This window comes from Scardinius erythrophthalmus (genome assembly GCF_964197995.2).
Source record: "Scardinius erythrophthalmus genome assembly, chromosome: 24".
Classification (NCBI taxonomy): Eukaryota; Metazoa; Chordata; class Actinopteri; order Cypriniformes; family Leuciscidae; genus Scardinius; species Scardinius erythrophthalmus.
The window spans coordinates 10,556,141-10,582,785 of record NC_138244.1 but is presented as its reverse complement, the minus strand read 5'-3'; the positions used below and the strand labels follow the sequence as shown (position 1 = coordinate 10,582,785).

General features: G+C 37.5%; 1 protein-coding gene across 2 annotated transcripts in view; it reads right to left on the bottom strand.

Annotated features, from left to right (window-relative positions):
- Positions 1 to 12,192: 12,192 nt before the first annotated feature.
- Positions 12,193 to 26,645, bottom strand: part of agbl1 (AGBL carboxypeptidase 1) — a 162,068-nt gene continuing 147,615 nt past the window's right edge. For both annotated transcript variants that reach the window (XM_081355542.1, XM_081355543.1), the window contains exon 24: positions 12,193 to 13,797. In XM_081355542.1, coding sequence (XP_081211668.1) covers positions 13,533 to 13,797 — 265 coding nt within the window. In that variant the 3' untranslated portion in view covers positions 12,193 to 13,532. The remainder of the gene's footprint in view (positions 13,798 to 26,645) is intronic.

Genomic DNA, 26,645 nt, shown 5'->3' with positions numbered 1-26,645 from the left:
ACAAAGTCTTACCTTTCAAATTTGGTCATTTTTTAAAAGAAATTTCAACAATAAATACCGTTTTGTGGCTCTTTAATGTGTCGTGACAGATCGCTGTAGAGCATCAGTTAAAGCTGCTCGTGAACCGATCATCTCTTCTTTCTAGTTATTTATAGCCTCAAATAAACATGAACAAACATAAGAAGGAATGTTGTTTAACACGGAGAGGCGTCAGTACACTCCGTTTTTCAAGTTCAAATACTCCCATGTTAATCTACTAACTCTCCTGACTGCTTTGTCGGACAAAATGGCGGATGGCGAAGTATGATTGATCAGATCACCTGTCAATCAAGCTCCCTGTGAAGGGTCAATTGCGAGATGTAAACTCACAATTGTGAGATAAAAAGTCGCAATTATTATTATTTATTTATTATTCAGTGGCGGAAACAAGCTTCCATAGTTTCAAGATCTAAAATGTATCCTATTGACAAAAGAAAAATGAAAAATTCTCCTGCAGGAACAACTCATGGCTTCACTCTGTTATGAACAGAAGATTAAACATGCTATGATAATCTTTCCAGTCAATTTTTTTTTTTTTTTTTTTTGGTATGATTGGGTGGAAAAAATTCACCTGAGACTGTGCCACTCTAATTAAAGAGGATCGGGAGTCTTTCCTCTCACGGACTTTCCTTTGTTCCCTCCATTCTTGGCAGAGTTAATACTCTCTTCCTTTGTAATCTCCGTCTGTCACTTGTGAAACCTGACCAAAATGAACGATGCACAGAAAAATATGTCAAGGGAATACACCAGTTTGTCATCCAGCATTGACTCATCATGATACATAAGAGGAAGAAGATGTACTGAAGCAGACTAAAGTCAGAAAACACATGATATATAAAATATCACCAACACAATTTGAAACTAAACATGAAAATAAATAGATTCAAGTGACAATACAAGTTATAAATGAATTATAATTTTTCATATGAATATAGAGGTTTTATAGGTTTTTTAAAAGTTAATTAAGTGCACAATTTTAACATAAGACTTTTTTCCTGTCTTGGCTGTGTTCATTTCAAAGGCAGCTGAGCTTATCTGAGCTTTTCATCACCAGATGCTGAATAGATTCAGTCAATAACAGCGAAGCTTCTAAATCCTAAGGAGTTTGTCCATGGCAGATTGAAGTCATCTTCTGATGAGACTGTAAAACCATAAAAACCTTGAATACTGATAGCTATCTTTACTAAAAGCTGCACTTTTATAGTGTGTGTGTGGGGTGGGGGGTATTTCTGTTGTTTTAAATGCTTAATGCTTTCTGTTGTTAAATTCTTTTCTTTTAAGTAAATTTGAAAATTTGGCTTAATTGTTGAAATGCATTTTTCATTCACTGTATGTGTATGCGCATTTCTGTGGATGATGGGGAATGATTAGCATTTATGCATATCAGTTTAAATGGAATGACAGAAAAGGACACAGTTAATGAGTAATTGTGCGCTGTTTTAATTATTGAAGCCACTGACCTAGAACATCCTCAGGTCTTGGTGGATATCAGCTGATTTATTTTAACGCTTCCCATTCTATTAAAAAAACATAATAACTAAAGGTCTGTGCAGAAAATGTTCTTATGCTTATAATAATAATAACAATAATAATATATTTGAATCACACTGATTTGCATTAATTGTTCTAGTTTTTGGACTGTTTGATGATAATGATGAACAGGTTAAGGAAAATGAACTAAATTCAAGATATATTCTCTGAAAACAAGTCTTAACTTATGCAATTTGCATTATTGTGTCAAGGATGTGTATGTATACACACATGTGTATATGGCACTGACTTACACACTTCCAAAACTTCTTGCACAGAGTTTGGTGTTATGAAATGCCAGAGCCAGAATCAAACCTGTACAGAATTAGAATCAGTGAAAAGAAGAAAACTAAAATAAAAAAATGAGCTTGTACAGACACTGTGGAATGACCTATTTAAGTTCTGTGAATTAGGGACAAAATCTTATTATTGAACATGGTACATTGCTTCTTTTTTTCTTTTTTTACATTGCATAAATATTTAAAATCTTCAAAAACTCCACAGTTGAAGCTGCCAATTTCATTGGCTCACTTCAGGGAATGTTCTTTCTATTTCAAAGCTGTTGATGCTTAAATATGACCAGAAAGCAGATGGAGATCAAGGTTTGCTGTCTGTAAAAGTTGTTGGGCAGATCCGAAGTAATATTATCATTGACTTTCAAAGTGGTTCTTCTGAATAAAGTTTTTTTTTTTAACTTTAAAAAAAAGTAAAAAAAACTTTTAACCCCCCCACCCCCCCATGCCAATGAGGCATCAAATATGTATTTGTTTATTCTATATTTTTATCTCTATGTAACATATGCTGTTTACTATAGCCATAAAGTAAACTTTAGTTCTAAACTAAAGTTCAGAAGTTTTCTGCTAGTCTCTCATGTTTCACTATCCTCTTTAGATTCGGCTGATACGCACAGGCACCTTATCAACACGGGACACGCTTGTTTCTGGAGATCACCAGCTCTCGACTGCGGTCGGCTGTTCACGGCACATCCACATACCTGATTCCAACAGACATTCGGTAAGTCTTTGGTAGGTCTTAATCATCCTCCTAAAGCTGCTGCTATAAGTTACAATGAATGCATTACAGTTAAGTACCGAAGGCCTGGCCGTCCCAGATGGGATGAGAGGGTCCACAGCTGGCCATGTTTACCAAGCATTTACTTTCCTAATGGGAGAAAAGAGAGAGGGAGAGAAAGAAAAATAAAGACACTGACTTGGCAGGAAGTGGCACACAGCTCAGTCAAAGAGTTTTTGGCAGAAACAGCGATGCTATGGATATTCAGTGCTTTTAGAGAATAGGATGGAAAATCAAAGTACAGTTAATCAAAGTATTAATCAAGCTGGAGGGAAACTCTGACCTCCTGATTTCAGATCATTTTGAACCTGATAAATGAGTGATATTTTCCATGTGATTAATGTCTTGATTATCAACAACAACAAAAAATCCCCCTAATTTTTGTCCTTTCTCGTTTCGTTTTTTGTTGCATCTGAAATGTATTGGTAATAATAATGCATTGTATGGTTAAACAAAATGTAGGTGAGTATTTATTATGAATTTCCCATTAAAATCTTGGTTTTTATAATAATTTCAGGTTAATTTGAACAATATTTATTGTAGTTTATAGAATTAATGTGTATTCACTTATCTTGATATAAAGCAATTTTATTTTATTTTTTTTTTGCATTTTTTCTAGGGAGATGACATTATTTGCATGTGTATCTGAAATAATAACAATAAATTGTAACAATAAATATTTTTGTACAGTAGGTGAGCGCTTATTATGAATTTCCCATTGAAAAATGATTAAAGTCTTAGTTTTTATAATAATTTCAGGCTATTTTGAAGCTCTTAAATTATCAATATTTATAGAATGAATGTATATTCACTTATCTTAATATATCTAATGCTTTTTTATTTGTATTTTTTATTTAAATATTTTGTATGTTGTATCTGAAATAATAATAATAATAATAACAAAGTGCACATTAAAATAAATAAATAAATAAATAAATGTGAGCACTTCCCATATAAAATTGCTTTAAAGTCTTAGTTTTAATAATATACGCATGAACCTGCATGAAAACTAACTAAAATGACATTTATGATCAAATTGCCTTATTAAATCATTAAATTAATTTAGGAATAATTAGTAAAGCATAGTCCAATGAAGTATTGCCCCAAATGGTTGGTCTGATAGTGTTAAAGTACATTTTATCGAAAATAAATTACACAAAATAACATTTTTTTTTTAACTGTAGAAAGAAACTGTTGTAAAAGGAAGATACAAAAAATATATATATATATATGTATATATATTTTTTTTGTATCACCAATATACGCCCCATCAGCCATTGAGCGCCTACACTCGAATGGAGTGTAACAGCAGGACGTGTGCCCAGCTTCCCTCTGCCCTCTACCTGCCTGTGTCTGCCAGTGTGTACACACACACACATTAAACATGTATGATGCCCATCCTGAGCAAGACTCCATTATTTATTTACAGGAACCGTTTCGTCCCAATCCCTTCATGGAATACAAATGAAACATGGCTATTTGTATTCCAGATTGCATTCATTTCCGTCGATAAAAACAGTTCTTTACTTCTTCAAAAACACATTCTGTTATTTCGTCAAATAGCTGTGCTGTTGTTTACAACCACTGTGGCTGTTTTGAGGTTGATTTAACCGTGTAATGAGTGTCACAATTGTGTTAATGTATTCGTAGGGTGAAATCATTTTAGTTAAATCTGATGTGGCATGAATATAGAAATATGATCAGAGAACAATCTGTTCCAAACTCATAATGCGACAATCAACTCTCAACAAGCAATAATTTCAGGTGTGTTCAAGGTGAATAAAAATTTAGGATGCCAGGGCGCAGATGGAAATCAAGGTGGCAAACTTATGATTGCCGTCTGAAAAAGTTGTTGGACAGATCTGAAGGAATATTATCACCGGCTTCTGAGGAACCGCATTGAGAGCCTCGGGAAAAGACCTTGAATTTTGTAGCCTTTCCGTCACTTTTCCAGGTTAAACATTGAGTTTTCTAAATGTATTTATTTTTGTTGGACAAACATGCATTTGCTCCATGCGCTAGGATTTCCACAGACATTTTTCTTGATTTTTAACTCAAGCATCTCGAAAAACACATAAAATCCAAAACTCTGCTCCGAGATATATGCCCATTAGCTGAGCAGAGGTGAAAATGATAGCCAAGGGGGAGAGAGATGTTATTTCTACAGCGTTACGAACAGGAAACCAAACAAGAGACAGACGATCATTCTTGTGTGGCTCTGTTGCCCACAAAACATATAGAGGCACTAATTTAATTTCATGTTTCATTGGCTGCTGTGGTGCCACAGACAGGAACGTTAGAATGGCATCCCGAAGGTTGATGTGTGACTTTGCAGACTGCATGGAGGAAGGTCCTGATTTCTGAAGTTTCACATCTTATCAGTTGTCTATGGAGCTTTGCAACTTAAGAAACTATCATCTTGTGTCGAAAGATGATTGGTTAGTAAGTGCAGGTATTTCAAACCTGATATCATGAGTAATCATAGCTTTTTGTATGTAAAGTGCAGTTCAGTATTAGCATATTGTCTGTATCTAAACTTTAGAAATGTTCGCAATGTTCACAAATTCTTTCATTAGGTTTATAGAATTTTGAACACATATACTGTAGATATAAAAAATAAACAGAAATAGCTATATAACATTTAAACTATAAATATAACTGTATTATACACTGTAAAAAGTGAACAGTTGGATCAACTTAAAAAAAATTACTTCAATTGGTAACACCTAAAGAATTTAAGTTTTCTCAACTTAAATTATCACGTTTTACGTACACACACACACACACACACACACACACACACACACACACACACACACATATATAAATATAAATATATGAAATGTAAATATACAAATATTTTATAATATACAAATTAAATAAAATAATATTAATTAATTTTATAATTATTATTTTTATTATATTACGGATATTATATTATTTATGCATTTAGATACTGTCAAAATTCCAGTATTGTACATTTTAATATTTGTTCAAATTTACAAAAATATATGTGTAGGCCTAATTGTTATGCAAATATAAATATTTAATATTGAGCTACATTTCTACTAAAAAAAAAATAAATAAATAAAAAAAAAAAAACATTAACATAAAGGGGCATCATTATAGAAAATAGAACGAGTGGCTGTAAAATTGGTATTTAAATGTATTTGTATTCCAAGACTCCTTTCAATTCAGCAGTCAATATACAACAGTTGATATAGGAATTCATATTAATATAGCTACATAACAACTGCAACATAAGGTTAAAAGGCTTTATTCCTCCATTAAAACTCCTTTAATTAATTAATTTAAAAAAAGATGGTCTGCCTCAAGAAATAATAAGTAGGCCTACTCATTTCATTATTTAAATGAGCATAGACAAAGCAAATCAATAATAGGATAAAACCAAGTGGACATTGCTTATTAATATTATACTCACAGTCTGCATTTAAGACGGTGAAATGTCACCTTATCTCCTTCGTTTGCTTATTTTTGTTCAGCTTTCTTCCAGTCTCTCTCTAGAGTGATTGTTCTAATCTAGGCCATAATGAAATTCCCTGCAGAGAAACATTATGTGTAGGGGGGGCGGGGGGCGGGGGGCGGGGGGGCTGAATGAGGGGATATTTAAACAATTTATGAGAGCACGACACACAAGCAACTGCCGTCACCTTTTTCATAAAGCAAAACTGATAAAGCTTCGGACACACAATAAAACCTCAGATCACAATTAAACCGAGCGTTAAAGTGGAAGCTGCACTATGTCTCACGGCAGTCAGACGCTATTGACTCGCAGTGGGATTAGCTGTGTTTTATTTATTGCCGATAATCTATTGCTGAGTTCTTGTTGAGCGTGATGATCTGGAAGAGTTATGTTGGAAAAAGCAAACAGAGAAACATTTACAAAAAAACCTTGAAAAAGTACAGGCTGCAATCACGAAACTGCTAAACCAGCCATGAAATGTTTTTGTCTGGACGAGGGTTTGATCGATCTGGCTGTTGTTGCGGTCAATGCTCTACACATGCAGGTCAGAAACAACTCAAAGCTGATATTTAATACACAAAACAACCTTCAGGCTATCAACACATGCAATCATAACTTTTTGTATTATATGCTGGTTGACAAGATTTTAAATTGCCCATTAATGTCACTGAGTTCTCAAAAAATGCTGTTGAAAGTGGATTGGATGGAGCACTTGTACTTACACACTTGTAGCCAATCAGCAGGAGGGGGCGTGTCCACTCATGATGGGGGAGGAGAGAGAGTGAGCAAGAGGGAGATTTGAAGAAAGATTGTAGAAAGGCATTACAAAAGAGAAAAAGGTCAGAGTAATATCACTTAAAGGGGTCATGAACTGCATTGTTTTATAATGTTTCCTGTTGTGCATTTAGAATGTTAGTATGATATTTACATCAAAATGTGTCATAATTTAGAAGTAAAAGGCATTTTTCCTACCCTGATTTTAGCCTCTGATTTGAATGCTCTGTTTGAAGGGGCGTGTCTGCTGTGAGACTGCAGTGATTGGCTGACAGCTTTGCATATGAAATAAGTATTACAAGTGGAACTCTCTCGAAAACTTTTAGCAAGCTTTTACTATTACAGCTCTCAAGGTTAACTAATCGTGTAAAGTGTTGATGATATAGTATTATATTTAAATGGCATTAGATAGTGCCTAAAGCAGGGATGGGCAAACTCGGTCCTGGAGGGCCACAGCTCTGCAGACTTAAGCTCCAACCCTGATAAACTCTCCTGCCTGTAGCTTTCCAGTAATCCTGAAGACATTGATTAGCTGGTTCAGGTGTGTTTGATTAGGGTCCCAGATAGATAGCAACCATCTAAGCAATGTTAATCTGTATTGAATCAACATCTCTTTTGCTCCAGCAATTAAAGGGATAGTTCGGCCAAAAATTATATTTAACCCATGATTTACTCACCCTCAAGCCGTTCGAGATGTATATGTCAATCTTTTTTCAGACGAACACATTTTCAGTTATTTTAGAAAATGTCTTAGATCTTTCAGTGGTTATAATGTGAAGTAATGGGGTCCAACTTCGTCAAGTCCCAAAATGTGCATGCATCCTTCACAAAAGTAATCCATCCGGCTCCAGGGGGATAAACGAAGGCCTTCTGAGGGGAATCCGTGCGGTTTTGTCGTAAAAATATACATATTTAAAACTTAAAAATAACTGGCTTCTACGTCACGACGCTTCCTACGCTACGTCATACGCTGCATCCATCTCCGTGAACGCGCGTCGACCGCTACCGGAAGCCAGTTATTTATAACGTTTTAAATATGTATATTTTTACGACAAAATCTCCAGCCTAGAACAGAGTAAAAGCGCTCAGATTCTCAATGCTTCACTTGAAGACCAAATTAGCTGGAGATACAGTCACAGTTACAATGAGATATTTGGAGTAAGATCACAACCGGTGTGGTAAAAAGTTAATTAGCTGCTTAAAGCAAATTGCTGCTACGGGCTACTTGTAATTTGATGGAGTTAAACCTTAATCGTACTTCTTTTAAGAACTGTTAACTAAAGGTTCTTTGGTCGTAATGTTGTCTTGCAACCTGTATTGAGCAGAACCAATATTTGCAGCACAATTCAATCATGGCCATCCTTCCTCGGATTGTCAATAAAGCGGCTGTAGCTTTCCTGACATGAATGGTTAGTAGTGCAACACATTTTCAAAGTTGTGCATGTCTCCCTGAGAGTAGTGCATTAAATCCCCTTCGCAAGAGCAGAGAAAGTGGTCAATTATCCACTACAGACAAATTTAACACAGGTAATTTAGTGTCACACTCTTTTTCACGACTCTTATCTGCTATGACAGTGAAGCCTGAGGCGAAAACAAACTTGAAAGCAAAGTGTGCAGGGGCATTACAAGGGAAAGGATAATTCTCTTTAAAAAGGAGATTTTTTTTTAAACTTCTTTTTAAAGGAGAGAAAGTTTGTTCTGTAGGGAATACGCTTTATAGTTTCCAAATGTCTATACCAGTCAAAAGTTTGAACATACCTTCATCCTAGACTATTGACTTATGTAAAATATGAAACAAATAAAAGCTCTTGGATGCTTTGTAAACAGAAATGAAAGAATTTCCAATTATGATGTTCCTTCACTGTCTATTCCAACCTTATTGAAAATATTATGATGGACCCCATTGACTTCTATAGCATTTACTATGGAAGTCAATGGGGTTCATCAACTGTTTGGTTCTTCAACATTCTTCAAAATATCTTCTTTTGTGTTCAGCAGAAGGAAGAAATTCATACAGGTTTGAAACAACTTGAGGGTGAGTAAATGATGACAGAATTTTCATTTTTAAGTGAACTATTCCTTGAATGGGCCTTAACGTATCAAGATACAAGAGATACATGGCTCAGTAAAGTTCTTTTACAACCAGCATTCATAAATCAAAAAATGACACATAATATCCAGATGGCCCACTGACAAGAAAAACAAATGGCAGAGTTAATGATCAATGTAAACAGGTTTCAGTTTGATAGGAAGATCTACCACACAAAGCATCCAGCAAAATCTAATCAAGTTAAAAGGGAATGACGCTCATTATAAACAGAGCTTCTAAGCAATGTTTTATTCATAACACTCGGATGCTTTTCAATTCTGTCATATGTTATCCATTTTGGACAGTATTAAATTTCTCCTGAGGAGTTAGAGGTATAAATTAAAGATGAACCGGCGTCCTTCTTGAAATGATCCTCCTGTTGAAATTGCATGTGTTTTACATGCATGTTTTTTTTTTTAACAAATAAAGCACCTGTTGATACACACTTTTATTTTATCGGAATGAACTGAAAAATGCATAAGCAACATCCATATTTAATGAGAATCTTTTAACAGTAAAGGTATGGAGACCTACAGTTTGCATTGACCTCTCAAACCTGGCACACTTCTTACAGGGATATTTCACCTAAAAAATCAAAGTCTCTCATCATTTACTCACCCCCGAGTTGTTCCAAACCTTTATGAATTTCTTTCTTCTGCTGAACACAAAATACATATTTTGAAAGTCGGTAACAAAACAGTTGATGGGCCGTTTGACTTCCATAATATGAAAAAAAATTAAAAAATAAAAATACTATGGAAGTCAATACATCAACTTAAACTATAATAATTTATAAAGATTTGAAATAAACACATAATTTAAATATTTGTTATGTGGAAAATATATCTATATATTTTAATTTGTGAAAAAAGTAAGAAAATATGATTTAATTGTATTTAATATAGGCATACACAAAATGATAGCTATGAAATTACCATTAGCAAAACAAAGGAGTCATGGTGCGTTCAAGTCCTCCGGGGAAGTTCGTACTTAAACTTCGTGTTTACGGCGGCAGGTGCGTTCAAGTCATTTTCGTCGGAGTAAGATGGCGGTGTGTACTTTCTCTTAATTAATTACACAAAAATACAGCAAGGTTCTACTCTAGTTCTAGAAAATGAAGAACAAAGAAATGTGCATCAAGTGTGCTTTGTTTTTTTTATGTTTTTCATTAATTTATGAAGCCACTGCAAACTTTATCGTTACATTGTTGATATATTATAATGCCAAGTAATTAGCTTACTTCGCTGTAAATAGAAAACCCTGACAATATCACTGCTAAATACCTTTCGGTTTTGTGGTATCCGCCGTGTTTCTCACTGACACACCCACAACTCGTAAAGATCGGAGCTTAAAGAAAATCCCGAGCTCCCCACTGGTATTTACGACATTGTGGTGGCGTTCACGTGCGTTCAACTCGTAAATACGAAATATACGAGTTGAACGCACCATCAATCATTTTATTCAAAAAAAATGCTTTAAAAGTCGTTTCCACCATATAATGCTATTTAACAATATACATATGCAGTGGGAATATTCATAACATTTCAGAACAATGACAGTTCTTCTGTTATCCACTGTTACATCCTAGATTTTTAATGGGTAAATCAAATAAACTAGTGGCTTCCAGAAGAGTTTTGAAGTAAGTTTTTTAACTAAAAGTGTACATTTTTGATGAAACAACCCAAAACAATGTTTAGTAAGTAATATATATTAGAAAAAAGGCCTATAGAACCCTAAGGTTCTTTACTTCAAAAAAAAAAAAAAATTATATTATAGTATTATAATTGTATTTTATACCTGACAGAACCCTTTAAGGTTCTATATAGAACCATTTTGTGTATGTATTGGCATTTGAAAAGTCTTTTGGCAACATTATGCCGTCCTTCCTTGTGTCTCTGAGCACTACAGAGCAGCAGTGTGTAAAATCGGAGCCCCCTATAGATATTTGGAGAAAGCCAGCTGCCAGCTGAACATATGTGGTAATGTAGTAATCACTATCACAGGCTTGAGAGCTCCTGCAGGGTCATTCCTCTGCGGGCCTCGGCCGCCAACGTCTCGGTCTGCGGTGGGTATAGCGCCAGACAGAGCTGGAGAGAGACACAATTAAGAAATGCAGTGGTGTGTGTCGTACCTCGCGTCTGCAGCATACCAATGAAGACCAGCCCACCTCTCCGGTCTCAGGTATGGCCCACCCCCGGCACGATCTAATTAGACCATCTCTTTGTAAATGGGAATGAGATTACAAGACCAGGATAGCATGCCGTTTGCCGCGAGGTCACAGCTAAGTCATTACCAGGCCCTAGATCGAGCCCTGAATGACACAGGGAGAATGAAAATTGAGTCATTGCCCATACTGTCTTTATCAGAGAAATAAAGACTTACCCTTCTGTTTACTAGGTTACATTCAGTGCATTCGGTTTTTCTGTGTAGAAACTTCACTACGGTTGTTTTAACTCCTGTGCAGTGTGTGTGTGTGTGTGTAGGCTATATATAAAAGGCCCTATATGACTTATAAGCTGTTTTCTCATGGGGACCAAAAAAGAAGAAAAAAAAAAGATCCCACAAGGTCAAAGATTACTATTATTATCCTTGTGGGGCCATTTGTTGTGTCCCCACAACGTAGGGTTTACCAGGACCACTCAATCTCCCTCTCTCACACACACACACGCTCACACACTTATTTATTACTGCTATTAAAGCTATAGTATACTATATCATATGGGTTGCAGGACACCGCTGCATGCTGCACTTAATAACACCCTTTAGCTATGATTCTATTCATAAAATGGCTATATTCATTTCAAACAGAAAACATTATAGAAATACAGTAATATTGCTGGTCGGTTATCAAACTTCTGTCCCACAGACCGAAGATGAACACATTTCACGCAATGGCAGAATTACCTTTGAGCTAAAAGCGTCAGTCTCTTATGGCTGGCTTCTGTTGGCTCCTGAATTTAAACATGGACTGACATGAGTTAGTTTTTGTAGCTTTGCTCTCAAACCAAAGGCTGTGTGGGTCAAAACTGTGCGGAGATGACAGAACTCATTATATGAAACATTCAGAGGAGAGTTTGGATGAAATCTGTCTCAAAGGCTCCGACTGCTTTTGTAAAACAAATTACATTTTTTACCGAAACCCCAATGTCAGCTTAAATTGCATAAGATGAAAAAAGGAAGAAATTAAAGACCAAGACCACAAACAGCATTTATCTGACTGTATTTTACATTTTATTTAGTGTCCGTCACTTTATATTGTTTCAGTGCTCATAATATGACTTATCAACAATGATTAACAGTATGAGTTTTGTTCACTTAATAACAGTCGTAAAAATGTCACAGCAGAAAATTTTCGTAAACACCTTTATTCTTTTCATTTTTACTTATATATCTATGTAAGCATGTTTATACATAAATATATTAAAAAAGAAAAAGTAATACAGTATCTCTCTCTGTATATACATTTTATACGTATTTATGAGTATTTGTGCGTATTAATATTTTTATGCTTAGAAAATCGCACATTAACCTAACAACATGTTACTACAGTATATGTAGGCACTAGAGCAAGGACACCTCATTATATATGACCCTGGATCACAAAACCAGTCACAAGTCACACAGGTATATTTGTGGCAAAAGCCAAAAATACATTGTATGGGTCAAAATTATCGATTTTTCTTTTATGTCAAAAATCATTAGGATATTAAGTAAAGATCATGTTCCATGAAGATATTTTGTACATTTCCTAATGTAAATATAGAAAACATTTATTTTTGTGAGTGAATGCAGCCTAATCGTGAACATAAATGGACAACTTTAAAGGTGATTTTCTCAATGTTTAGATTTTTTTGCAGCCTCAGATTCCAGATTTTCAAATAGTTGTATCTCGGACAAATATTGTCCTATCCTAACAAACCACACATCAATGGAAAGCTTATTTATTCCGCTTTTAGATGATGTATAAATCTCATTTTCAAAAAATTGACCCATGTGACTGGTTTTGTGGTCCAAGGGTCACATATTATGAACTATCAAGTATCACTTTGATACTAAAAACTAAAACCATAAAAACATCTATGATAATAAATATACATTATTAAAGGTAAACTTTATATGCAGTGCTATCTTACAATGTCAAGTGTTTACTAATGCGTTTCAGTGCAAGACCAGTTATATGGCAGAGTACTTTAGTGAACAAGCTTCCGGCTTCTATTTAAAGTAAGAGCAATCGTAAACAAACCCACAACACCTGCAAACGATTCACCGCAAACACCAAAGGACCGAAACACCCAATGAGCTCATCACGCCATTATGATTATGCATTACTCTTCAAGTGCTGTTTTATGTGAGAAATACATATTCATGTAGTTTATATCAGGGAACACAGGTGGAATCTCATCCATGGGGTGTGCTAGCAAATGTTTTGCAGGTGTGGACGTCTTATTTAATTTCTTAGACTCAAGACTAAATGCTGAATATTTCCGTTTCACCCTTTTGCTCAGCTTATATAAAATATAAACAGAAAAGGCAAACAAAAGAAGCCTAACACAAGTAGCCGTTACTGATGTCAATGGCGTTACGCTGTCCACTCTTGATGGTTAGAGTCTCCAGGGCGTCCTGCTGCAGGTAGTGAGGAACAAGGTGGTTCCGTCGCCTCCCGATCCTACACACTTCCTCGTCTTCATCCTCTTCCGCACTGGACGTGTTGCCGTTCACCTCCATGTCCAGTTCGTTGGCACCAAACGGGTCACTGCAGGAGGAATACTCGATCTCCTCTGCGCAGGGCGGCTCGTCGTCCTCGAAACAACTGACCAAATAAACACAAAGGTCATAAGTTGGCTAGTAAGTGGTGTTATCATGTTTTGGTTACTTAAGGGGAGACACCCCAGGTGAATAGGAAAAAAAAAAAATGAACTAATAGATATCAGCATGAAACTTCCCCAGTTGATTACTGACATTAAGACAAATATCTTTTGCATTACAAGTTTTTAGAATATTTATGTTTAAATATGCAAATTAGGTATTATCTCATTAAAAATGTGCTAATTTACATATTTTTCAAGAAGAGAAATCTGAACATTGGATAACGCCAGATTCAAAATTCTTGTTTCATTTTGTTGACCTATTAGAGTCAAAGGTTTTTACAGAGGGGATTTTGGATATCTCTTTTTATCACTCCATTAATCAGAAAAGACTGTCAACAGCCCAAACAAATCTAGTTTCGCCCCGTTTTTAGGCATAAAATGTTGTATAAATCAGAATCTGAACGATATATGAACAAATCCCTCGGTGAAAACCTTAAGAATATAGATAGGAATACAACTGGAAGGTTTGGTTTGTGTAAGTGCTGCTGAAGTGGAGATTTCTGGCTCAGAGTATGAGAAAACCATTTTGAGAAAACGGCCTTTAAAGATTCGTATTGTAAAAATTCATACTTTTTTAGTGGAAACAACTATTTACAGACAAAACATCTTATCAAATCATTAGCAATCAACAATACAAACCACCTAAAACACATCAAAACTTATATAACATAGCATTTATGGCCTTCAACTGAACAGAACCCCAGTCAAAAACAGTCAAAAACACACACCGGAAATGTCAGAGCACGTCACGTGATGCATCTGAACGAATCACGTTGTCAGAAATTGACATCAGCCAATGAGATTTCGCTTTTAGAGTTGAATGCCCCATTGTACTTTCACGATTGGTTGCTGATAAAAAGGAAATGACCATATTTGGATCCGACAGCATTGTACAGGAGAGAGAGCTCTCAAACAGTATATGACATGTGATGACAGTGTGCAGGCAGCGATCACAGAGCTGCGGGATGATGTAGAACGCCAACTTTTGTTGAATTTAGGAGAAATCTACAGATGCAAATAGACAAAGTGTAGTAAAATAAAGACCTAAATGTGTATTTCTGACTTTTTTTCACCACAAGTCTGAAAGAAGACATGAAGACAAATAGTCGAAAATCTCAAAATTGACCAGTGAAAAAAAAAAACGATGTTTTTGCCTGCCGTGTCTCCCCTTAAAATAAAGCTGAAATAACATTAAATATAAATGTTAGATGAAAACCGAATTGCAATTAGTCAACTAACTGAAAAAACTAAAATAAAAACTATTTAGGACTATTTTCAAAAATCAAAAACTCATTCTGAAAACTCAAGCTCATTTATAAATGCCGCATTTATAAAAAGTGCCCTAGCATTTTTAAACTTGTGCCGATTATAAGAGAAGTCACAGAGAATTTTTGTTCTTATTTCCATTTTATTCTATTTAAATGGTATCCGCAAACAGTGACTGACTGTCGTAAAGTTGAAAGCAATACAGATTTAATAATGGAAATATTTAAATCTAAGCCGTGACTGATAATCTGGTTTGTTTCTGATCTTTTTTGTTTTGGCTAATAGAAGTTCTGAATGGCTTGTGACCGCGATAGAGATGATAATGTTTTGTATCCGAAGCATGAGCTGTAAAGGCTCCGCCCTCTTCTGGAAAGTTGGGCGGGGAGCAGCAGCTCATTTGCATTTAAAGAGACATGCACGAAAACAGCATGTTTTTCCTTCCACTCAAACATGTGGGACTCATTTACAGCATGATATAATAAATGATATGTGGGGTATTTTGAGCTGAAACTTCACAGACACATTCTGAGACATATTACAGCTTATAAAAAGAGGCATAATATGTCCCCTTTAAAAAGTTAGTAGCCAAATAGGCTGGTGAGTGCTTTTGAAAAAGGCCTTAGTTTTGAAAATGAAAATGAAAAAAATGAAGTGCTCTGTAAATCATCACTTCATCACCACAGAGCAAAATTAATCTGAACGGAAACGCATCGCTCTGTCCCCGCTGCTGCATCTGGCGAAGGACGCTGTGACCTTGAGTTTGCGGAGTGTTTTGATTGACAGTAAACATAAAGCCCAGTCACACTAATCAGATCAAAACCACAGGGATCCATGGAGAACGTGGATGTGATGAACAATCCGATTCGCCCGTCCTCGCCACCGGTATGTGTGTGCGCGCACGTGTGAGTCTGTTTATCATTTTCTCTGCCCTGGGTGGAAATTAAAGGGAAAAAAATAACATCTGGTGTGCCACAATGTGAAGAACAACATTGTATTTTCCCCTCTTCATTATATGGGAAAGATGAGATGACGCTCTGGGTGAAAGACAGAGTGTGTGGGAGCGGTCTCATGAGACGCAGGAGACATGTCCCTTTCACAAACAAATCACGTCCTCTTGACTCGCAAAATGAACCAATTTGTTATGCGGTTGTCAGTGCGGCAACAGGTGCGCGCTACTCGTCTATTCTTCTGCTGTGACTGGATGTCCAAATTCAGTGCGGGACACATAACAAGCAGGGATATTAGTGTCTGTTTTGTGGTCGAGCACCTGTCTTTTGTAAGGAGAGATGATTTGCATATATATACCACATGACTGAGTCTAATAAGGCCTTTTGAGTATTTGAACAGTTCTTTATAAACAAAGATTAAACAAAAGCTTATGGAGTTTAGAGAAACCTTTTGCTTTGAAAACCGTAAAGGGTGTGACAAGTCGTCTGTTATTTTTTGGACACAAAAAACAAAAACTTGTTCAAGCATTCTTGCTCGCCGCTACTAATTAAAATGATTCATCAAGATATTATGGAACACCTAAAGGGACATGGTGATGGAAAAAATATGAGGTGGAAGAAAAAGATTATATGTCAATGCTTTTTGTGTTCTCTAGCAAATGTTTTTTTTTTTTTTTTTTTGCGAGGAAACGTAAAGCTATTGCGAGCGAATGCAAAGACATTTTGGACAAACATTTTGGGATAGCAAACAAAATCACCATTTTTCCTAGGAGAAGTAAGATATAAAAGGTTGACGATACAATAATATAAAACACACACACACACACTCTTGTACATCTATCTTTATGAGGACATTCATTGACACAATGCAATCTCTAGCCGCTTACCCTAACCTTACCCATCACAACTAAGTGCCTAACCCGAAACCTTACCCTAAACCCACCCTCAACCTAATTATAACCTTATCCCTAAAACCAAGTCTTGACCCTCAAACAGGCCTTTAAAGGGGTGTCAGAAAGTGAGGACTGGCCAAAATGTCCAATGGTCTAAAACTCAAACTGGTCCTCACAAAGATAGTTGTACAAGTACACACACACACACGCACACACTTATTTAATTTTAAACTTCTTTGGAAGCAATTTTGTCCTTTGAGCTCTGGAGACTCACTCATTGAGTTATGACACTGCAGGAAGGACAAAATCATTATCGACTTCCATAGAAATACCGCAGAGACGTGTCAATATCCTACAGAATGAACTCATAATGATCGGTTTTGAGGAAACAAGGCACCTTCATCTGTGTAAAGCTACACCACCTCAAACTATACAGTTTAACAGTGATGCAGGTTTCTGACTTGATGAGCTCTATTCTTGACTTCTCTGAAAGCAAAGACTTACTGTGCTTATGCAGGTCTGCTTTCAATTACTTTAAGTGGCCGCTGAGCGAGAGCTGTGTTCATTTCTGCGCCGCTTGGCCACGGCGAGTCCATACATCTTTATGCCATTCAGCAGGTCGGCTTTTCGGCACTCAATCATAAAAACACAACACCGCACATCTCGAAAGATCGTAAGATGACAGTGTAGACGGAATAAGAGAGAGATAGATACAGGGGAGACTAGGGCTCGTTGTCTCACTTTTTTCTCCATATTTGATAAGGCAGCTTCACTTTCTGTAAATGTCTCTATAGACACGTAGCTTAAAAAATATGCAGTTTATTAGTGTTATTTTAGTAATATGCATATTTGTATTACATTTAGTTTTATATTTTCAGTTTTAATTTTAATTTTAGTTTCAGTAACAATGTAATGTGCTTTTGACATTTAAAAAAAATAATAATTCCACTTAGATTTATTTATTTCAGTTTCAATCATTTTAGTACAAAATAACTTATAATAAACTTATTTTAAGTTAGTTGCATACGCAACACTTCTAATTTTTGCATTTTAAGTTTAAGTATTTTATATAATATTTATATTTATTTCAGCTTTATTTCACTAACCAAGTTTTTAACTGTTTAACACCACTGAACTTAGCAGGCATTATAGGGTAAACTTTCACAGTGGGAACTTGCCATTAAAATCAACATTAATTGGCATTTACAACCCATTTTTCTGTAATGTGACATATTTCCAATTGAAATGGTGTTATCAATCGAGAAATTACTGGATGCTGAAAAGTAAGCGTGCATGCCAGAATGGAACTCAAACAAGGCCAAAATAGCTATTTGACTATTGGTTAACATTATCCAATAGGCCCAAGTGATGTCAAAGGAAAACGAAATTTGTTTAAGAGGAAAAACAAGTAACTGCATTATGATTTAAGATTATGAACACGATATTTTGTGCTTTTTGTAATAAGTAACAACTACCCCGGTCTCCTCAATGGAAAAATAAAGCGCAAAATGGAAGAAGATCGAATGAAATGTATAATTCAATTCCATAAAGTCAATGGTGTCTTAGAGGAAGTTAAATCTGTCCTGTGTGGCTAATTTGCTGCAGGTTTCCAGAACACAATCACCTGCCATTTCAATTAATCCAAGATCACTTGTAATTCACTGTACGGATGGAGGACAATCAATGCCTATCAGGAGGATTATGCTGCTGTGGCTGGAGACTGAACACAGGGACTCTGGGCGATAGATAAGCGGATAGTTGCAGGGTTTGCGGCTGACCACTTGGCACATAGCACTTGCTTTTAAATGCGCTTCCACTGTCAACCAGCAGGGGCTAACTGGACTGTGCTAAACAGACATCGACTCCTTGATTTCGTCATCCTAAAAGCAGAGGGAGGAAAAAAACAAGGTTGCTCTTGCTTTTTAGAAATATAGTATCTGATATATTTTAGCTATAATCTAACAATAACGATACAAAGCTTCAAAACGTCCTTGTTTCCAGTATCTCAAACAGTAGAGTATGGTGCTAGCAATGGGTTCGATTCCCAGGGTAAGCAAGAACTGATCAAATACGCAGCTTTGGATAAAAGTGTCTGCCAAATGCATGAACGAAAATGTAAGGACACCCAGAGTAATTACGTAAAAATGAGACATTCAGAAATCAGCATGGTTATGATGTTACAAATATGTATGTCCATCCATATTTACATATCAACACATATTCAATAGTCAGCATTATGGTGGAGCATTAGTAGTCACTTCATATTCAAAGAGGATAATCTCTTTATTATATTACATTATATAAAATGTACAAATAATATATATAACACATATATGTACTGTATGTAAAAGCCTATAAATTCTGTAAAAGTTAATACATAAAGTATTACGTAAATATTTGAACATTTATTTTGTTATATTTGTCATATTTAATAATCAGTTTTGATAAATTAAAATATTACATATTATCTGTATATAATTATGTTCATTTAAACAAAATTTTTAATAATAATTATTTCAACTAATATTGCTCATGTGTAATAGATTAGGGGTATAATAATTATATAAATCATATAAAATAATTATAATAAATAATCATTATTAAAAGCCAGGCAATTTTGTTTTTAACCCCTTACCAGACAGCCCCAATTTTGGCAAGCTTTTACTAGGTTGTGACTTTTACTAACTGTGTGAGTGACATTATTGCATCAGAGATGTGTCACTTTGCTCACAGCTGATTGATCCAGTTTCGGTTTAAGATCTCTCAACCAGAACACAACCAGACCCGGAGCAGGTTAGCCGTGGAGCGTGATGAACACTGCTAAGAGCCAAACCACTTTCATGGTGTATGAAAAAAAAATCTCGGGGTTGGGCACACCTATTATATAAAATGTTTTCACCGTTTGACTTGTCAAATGCTCGTCTGATGTAAAGATATAACAATTCTGCCCTGTTTCCTTCCATCCCATCCAGTGAGTGTTTACCCAGCAGATATAAGTTCTTATGTCTTATGTTTTGCTATAGTTTTGATGGTTGAAATACTTGATTTGCGCTTTTGTCAACTCTAAATGCTCAGAGTCATCTCTTAGACATGGGAAGCAGCTCGACAAATCCACTATTTTGGTTTAATGATCTACAGAAGTCTCTCTTGGCTCGGCTAAATTGGTACGTGTGCTTCTGAAACACTAGCGCGTTCTCCATTTGTCACCTCGCCAGCACGCTAGCAGAAAGAGTTTGAATTCCACTTTGGATAGTTGCTAAGTAAATATATCATTCATTCAAGTATTATGCAAATATTTACAAGGCCTGTGCCACATTTCGATGAATATGAGTACAGAAATGTGGCAAAGACAGTTTTTTCCCTCTCTTGTGGAGCACCAAACGAATCAATAGTAAACAGAAATTGACCCTGCAATCTACATACACATTGTGAATGCAGACATTTGATTGCATTATTATTCCGACAGGCTGTATATGTCTGCTGGGACGATGATTTCAAACAAACAAGATTTTCTAACAATTTGTTTATATTGTAGGCTATGAACTGCAAAAAAGCAGTACAATGCTCATTATCATTACCTTGACTAACCTCACATAGTTAAATGTATGCCTTAGCATTTTGGCTGTTTTCAGCATATTTTGCATTTGCAATTCAAAGGTATTCTCAAATCTTGTCAGGGGTGATCAATAGACCACAAACTGTGGCTTAGACATCATAAGGAAAGCATATTTCTGTTTGCTTCTCTGGATATTCAACAGAAGAAACTTTCTGTAACTTGAAAGACAAATATTTTTAAAGGTAATATAACTTTTCGAAAGAAAGAAAGAAATCAACAAAATGCATACACACAATAACGTTGCAAAAGATTGGTACAAATTATTATTTATTTTTTTAAAGAAGTTGCACTTATTAGATCAAAAGTACAATAAAAACAGTAATATTATTACAACTGAAAATGATTATTTTATTTGACTATCTTCAGTGTCACATGATCCTTCAAAAATCATTCTAATATGCTGATTTGCTGCTCAAGAGACATTTATTATCATTATCAAAGATGAAAACAGTTGTGCTGCTTAATATTTACTTTTTTCCTCCACAATCCTTTAATAGATAATTGAAAGAAATATTTTGTTACCTTATGAATGTCTTTACTGTCACTTCTGATCAATTTAATGCATCTTTGCAGAATTAAATGAGTTCATTTCTAGGTCTTTTTTTGATAACTGAAGAACACGTAAGAGCGACATTTTCACACGGGTTATAGATTCATTGTCAGGCCTAAAATGAGATTTATGTAATTCAACCACAAATATTTTATTTACATAAGTCATTTCCTCATTTACTCTCCCATGGCTTGTCTATTGTGTGTGTAGGCTACAATAGCTCAGAAACCTTTTGTTAGTTTTGTAATTATATGCAATCTCTATCGGATTATCTATGTCATCCCATCGACGAATTCCAGAGCAATCAGAATCGACAATCAAAACACAATGGAAGTGAGAGACGGCCTCCGTCTGCTCCCACCATCACCTCCTGACCAAGAACAATCCTCGGGTCATTAGAATTCTCCCCTCGCTTGTTTGATAAAGAGTCTTAGCGGCTTGAATTTTAAAAGCCTAATTTTGCAGTGAAAAAAAAAGAAAAAGAAAAACAGCTTCAGTTGGGGCTGGAGAAGACATCTCTGCTCTATTCAAATCAAAAAGCAATGAAACAAACTCATTCAGACACGAAGCTGCTATTCTGACACAAGTTCAAGATGCATTCAAATCACTATATTCATGAACAGCGGATTGTGCCATAAAGTTGATTTGACCAATTTCAGTTTCAGAAACTTCATTTTCTGTAAACCCCAACCAAACTTTGATGCCACCATCAAAACTTTACTTTATTAACACTACGCTCACAGAGAAATGCTACTATAAAACACAGCTACAATAATATATTTTCATATTTGGTAACATTTTGAACTAATTTTTCATTTGTTAACATTAGTTAACTGAACATTAGTTAACAGTGAACAATACTTCAACAGCATTTATCTTAATTAATGCTAATCTCAGCATTTACTAATGCATTTTAAATTGTATCTGTTAACATAAGTTAATGCACTGTAAACTAACATGGACATTTTTATTAACAAACATTAACAAAGGTTAATAAATACTGTAAAAATATATTTATTATATATTTACTTTACAAATATATTGTAAAGTGTTACGAATATGTATTTATAAATCCAAATATTAAATTATGAGTCTTAACTCTTTCCCCGCCAGTGTTTAAAACAAAAAAATGTCGTCAGCCACCGCTAGCATTTTTAATCATTTTCACAAAATGTTCATGGCCCCTAGAATATTTTGGTGTATGAATATCTGAACATGCAATATATCAAAAGAAAGAACTGACCCTCTGCTTTTAAACAAACAATCAAATAAACCCTGTTTTATTCTATAGCTTCATGTATTCTTTTTATATCAACACTTGAATGTGGGTAAGTTTCATAAAAAAAGCAAAATTTTGAGCAAAAAGCTGAAAGAATCACGTTTTTATATGAAAAATCTGAGTCAGAAGGATGATGAAAACATAGATGGAGTAGATCGAGTCCATCAACACCCCCAAAGATTCACACTCTTACAGTTCATCCTGGGTCGACATTTCATTCAGTAATTTTTTGTTTTGTTGAATCAATTGTTTGATTTATATGCTTACACATGCTATGGCTTGTTTCTGCTTCTTCTTCGCCTGTGTTTTGATCCGGAGATACTCTATGTGTAATAGCGCCCCCTAAACACTAAGTATTTTTTTTTGCTATTTTTCAACAAAACTATTAAATCTGTCAAATAATGCAGTTTTATCTCTGAGTAAAGCTGTTGTTCAATCGAAAAAGATAGAAAAAACACAGTTATTCAATAATGATAATAATAAAAACAAACAACAACAAAAACATTTAACAATTTCACAGCTTATATGGTTGTTCTCTTACGAGAGTTCTCTCGTACTGCGTTTTGCTAAAAACGCTATGGGAAAAGTCTCTTTTCACGAAAACACTGAAGCAAAAAATTATCCTTAATTTTCATATATGTAAAACGCGTTGCGGCAGCAGCAGACAGCTGAAGCAAGACGGCTTGTCTGCTCATTGGCTGCTCTGCGGCAACTGCATAAGCCTATCGAGCGCAGGCTGATGCAACATCAGGCCAATGAGGGCGCTTCGCGCCCTCCTCGCCACTTCCCGCCGAAACGGGCGTGGCTTATCCCTATAAAAGGAGCTCGAAAAGGCTGATTCACTCAATTTTTAATCTCTTCAGCGAAGCGCACGCATCGCTGGATCACGGAAGCAAGCGTCGTTCGAAGCAAGCACTTCAGCGGGACGAGCCCTCGAAGCCGCTGGCCAACGCCGCCTTCTACAGCCGTACCTGCTGCGCTTTCCGACGCCTATATCCTTTATTGCTATATTGCTCTGTTTTCTGTGTGTGTGTGTGTGTGTGTGTTCGCTGCAACACTCACCCCTAAAAGAGCTGCGTCTTTTTCAAGACGCCTTCTCATGCAGCGCTCGCGCTCGCTGACGGCGAAACGCCCTCACTCCGAGCCAATTGCCTACGGTGACTCTGAGGACTCGCCAGGCATCCTTCCGAGGCTGCCCTTCCTGGAAGCGGACGGCGGGATTAGTTTTTCTTTACGTTACAAGAAAAGCTACCCTGCCTCCGCGCGCGTCATTCACCGGCGAAGGAGAAAAGAGTGTTCTCAGTCCCACCGTTGGTCGGTCTCTCCTATTTTCTCTCATATTTCTCGGTTCCCTGTTCGGCAACTGGAAATATTATTGCAGCAAGTGAGTCTGTTATAGCACGCTTGCCTGCCAGCAAACGCCGAAGAATACATGTTGACGCCACCTTTGCCGCCAATGCTTCACTCTGTCAGTCCCCTGAAGGCGACTGCAGAGATGCATTTTGCAGCCAGCGAGCGCGTAGTACCCGCTTGCCTGCAACCGAACACCGTTTCTACGGTTCCCGTGCGTCACTGGCGAAAGGAGAATGGAGTGTTTTCAGCCCCGCTGAAACTGGGCGATATCTACTCTTCTCACATTCAAAGCCTATATCCCCCTGTGGCTCAGTGGCGGAATTATAGGTTTTCCGCATGGGAGACCGGAGTTCTAATCCCGGTCTAGCGGCATATATTTTTATGCCGCCAATGCTTCGCTCTGTCGGTCCCCTGAAGGTGACTTCGGAGATGCATTTTGCAGCCAGCGAGCGCGTAGTACCCGCTTGCCTGCAACCGAACGCCGTTTCTACGGTTCCCGTGCGTCACTGGCGAAAGGGGAATGGAGTGTTTTCAGCCCCGCTGAAACCGGGCGATATCCACTCTTCTCACATTCTGGCATATTTCAGGCGTCTGAAAATGTTAGTATTGCATGTCGTGCTTACTCGCATGCCTGCAAGCAAACGCCAGTGTGGATAATACTCGCGCTGACTTTGTCTATGTATCTTCACTGTGGTCCAGTGGTAGATTATTAGACTCTCGTGCGGGGGATCCGAGTTCGAATCCCGGGTCTGCCGGTAGAAAATATTTTGCCGCCGAATGCAAATCACTCTGTTTGTTCCCCGAGAGGCAACTGCAGACGTGTTTGTTTTCGCAGCCCACGAGCACGTGGTACATGCCTGCAAGCAAACGCCAGTGTGAGAACCAGACATGGTTCCCAGTTCTGATGCAGTTGGCAGATATCGCTCCATGGCCACTGCCGTTGAGGAGAGATCTCCTCTCGCAGGCCGGGGGCTCGATTTGGCTCCCACACCTGGAACTGTGGTCCATCATGTGTGGGCGCTCAACGGATACCCGTTGGTCTCACAGAGGGAGTCGTGAATACCATCACTCAGGCTAGAGCGCCGTCGACTCGGCGGCTTTATGCTTCGAAGTGGTCGGTTTTCTCCGGCTGGTGTACAGCTCGGAGCCTTTCACCCCTCGAATGTGAGGAAACGGAGGTTCTCTCCTTCCTACAAGAGCTGTTGGATAAGGGCAGATCCCCTTCCACGCTCAAAGTGTATGTGGCGGCTATTTCAGCGTTCTCTGGTTCAACGCTGGGTCAGTCGCTGGGAAGGAATGATTTAGTCATCCGCTTCCTCAGGGGAGCTAGGAGACTGAATCTACCCAGACCTCCTTCAGTCCCTATGTGGGACCTTTCTACGGTCCTGGCGGCCATGAAAAGTGCCCCTTTTGAGCCTATTCAGTCTATCAGCCTCAAACACTTATCTTTTAAAACAGTGTTTTTGATGGCTCTCGCTTCAGTGAAGCGCATAGGCGACCTGCACGCGCTCTCTGTGAGCCCGACGTGCTTGGAGTTTGGTCCTAACGACTCTAAGGTCATACTCAAACCTAAGCACGGCTATGTGCCGAAATCCCTCAACACGCCTTTTCGGGCTCAGGTTATTTCCCTGGCTGCCCTGCCGGCGTCGAGTGAGGAGGGGGACTCGAGTTTTCTTTGCCCAGTTAGGGCTTTAAGAACTTATATGTCCCGCTCTGCTGCCTTCAGACAGACAGAGCAGCTCTTTGTCTCGTTCAGCGGACGTTCCAAAGGAATGGCTGTTTCGAAACAGAGTCTATCCAGATGGATAGTTGACGCCATAGCGCTGGCTTATACTGCCAAAGGCATTCAATGCCCGTTGGGAGTTAGAGCGCACTCCACGAGAGGCGTTGCTTCCTCGTGGGCTTGGTCTAGCAGGATTCCCTTACAAGATATATGTATGGCGGCAGGCTGGGCCTCTCCGTCTACATTTATTAGGTTTTATAACCTAGAGGTTCCCGCCTTGCAGGCTAAGTTTTTGTCGGTGTAATCTACTTACAGGCGCTATGCGCTACCGACTATACTGGGCAGAACTATGTAAGACCCACGTTTTCCCGCATTAGTGCAGGCTCCCTGCCCTGGCTATGTGATGTCGTATTCGTGTCTGTGGACATGTCTATATAAGGACGGAGGAAACCCCTTCCGTCTTTAGACTCTCCCCATGAGGTAATGTAAGCCCACGGACGCTACAGTTTAGGGAATTGAGGCTTCCTCCCTTATTCCCTGACTCTGTGTGAGTCTATCCGGTGATTATGCACTGTATGCCTGAAATAGCTTCCGGTGATCGGTGTTTTTATCCCGGCACGCACGGCGTTTTGCAAGGGGTTCCCATAGCGTTTTTAGCAAAACGCAGTACGAGAGAACTCTCGTAAGAGAACGTACTCGGTTACTAACGTAACCTCGGTTCTCTCTAGAAGAGGGAACGAGTACTGCGTTCCCTGCCGTGCGTTTGGTTTGCTCTGGTTCGCTTCGGCGATCAAAATTGAGTGAATCAGCCTTTTCGAGCTCCTTTTATAGGGATAAGCCACGCCCGTTTCGGCGGGAAGTGGCGAGGAGGGCGCGAAGCGCCCTCATTGGCCTGATGTTGCATCAGCCTGCGCTCGATAGGCTTATGCAGTTGCCGCAGAGCAGCCAATGAGCAGACAAGCCGTCTTGCTTCAGCTGTCTGCTGCTGCCGCCATGCGTTTTACATATATGAAAATTAAGGATAATTTTTTGCTTCAGTGTTTTCGTGAAAAGAGACTTTTCCCATAGCGTTTTTAGCAAAACGCAGTACTCGTTCCCTCTTCTAGAGAGAACCGAGGTTACGTTAGTAACCGAGTACGGTTTCTTGGACAGAAGCATCTGCT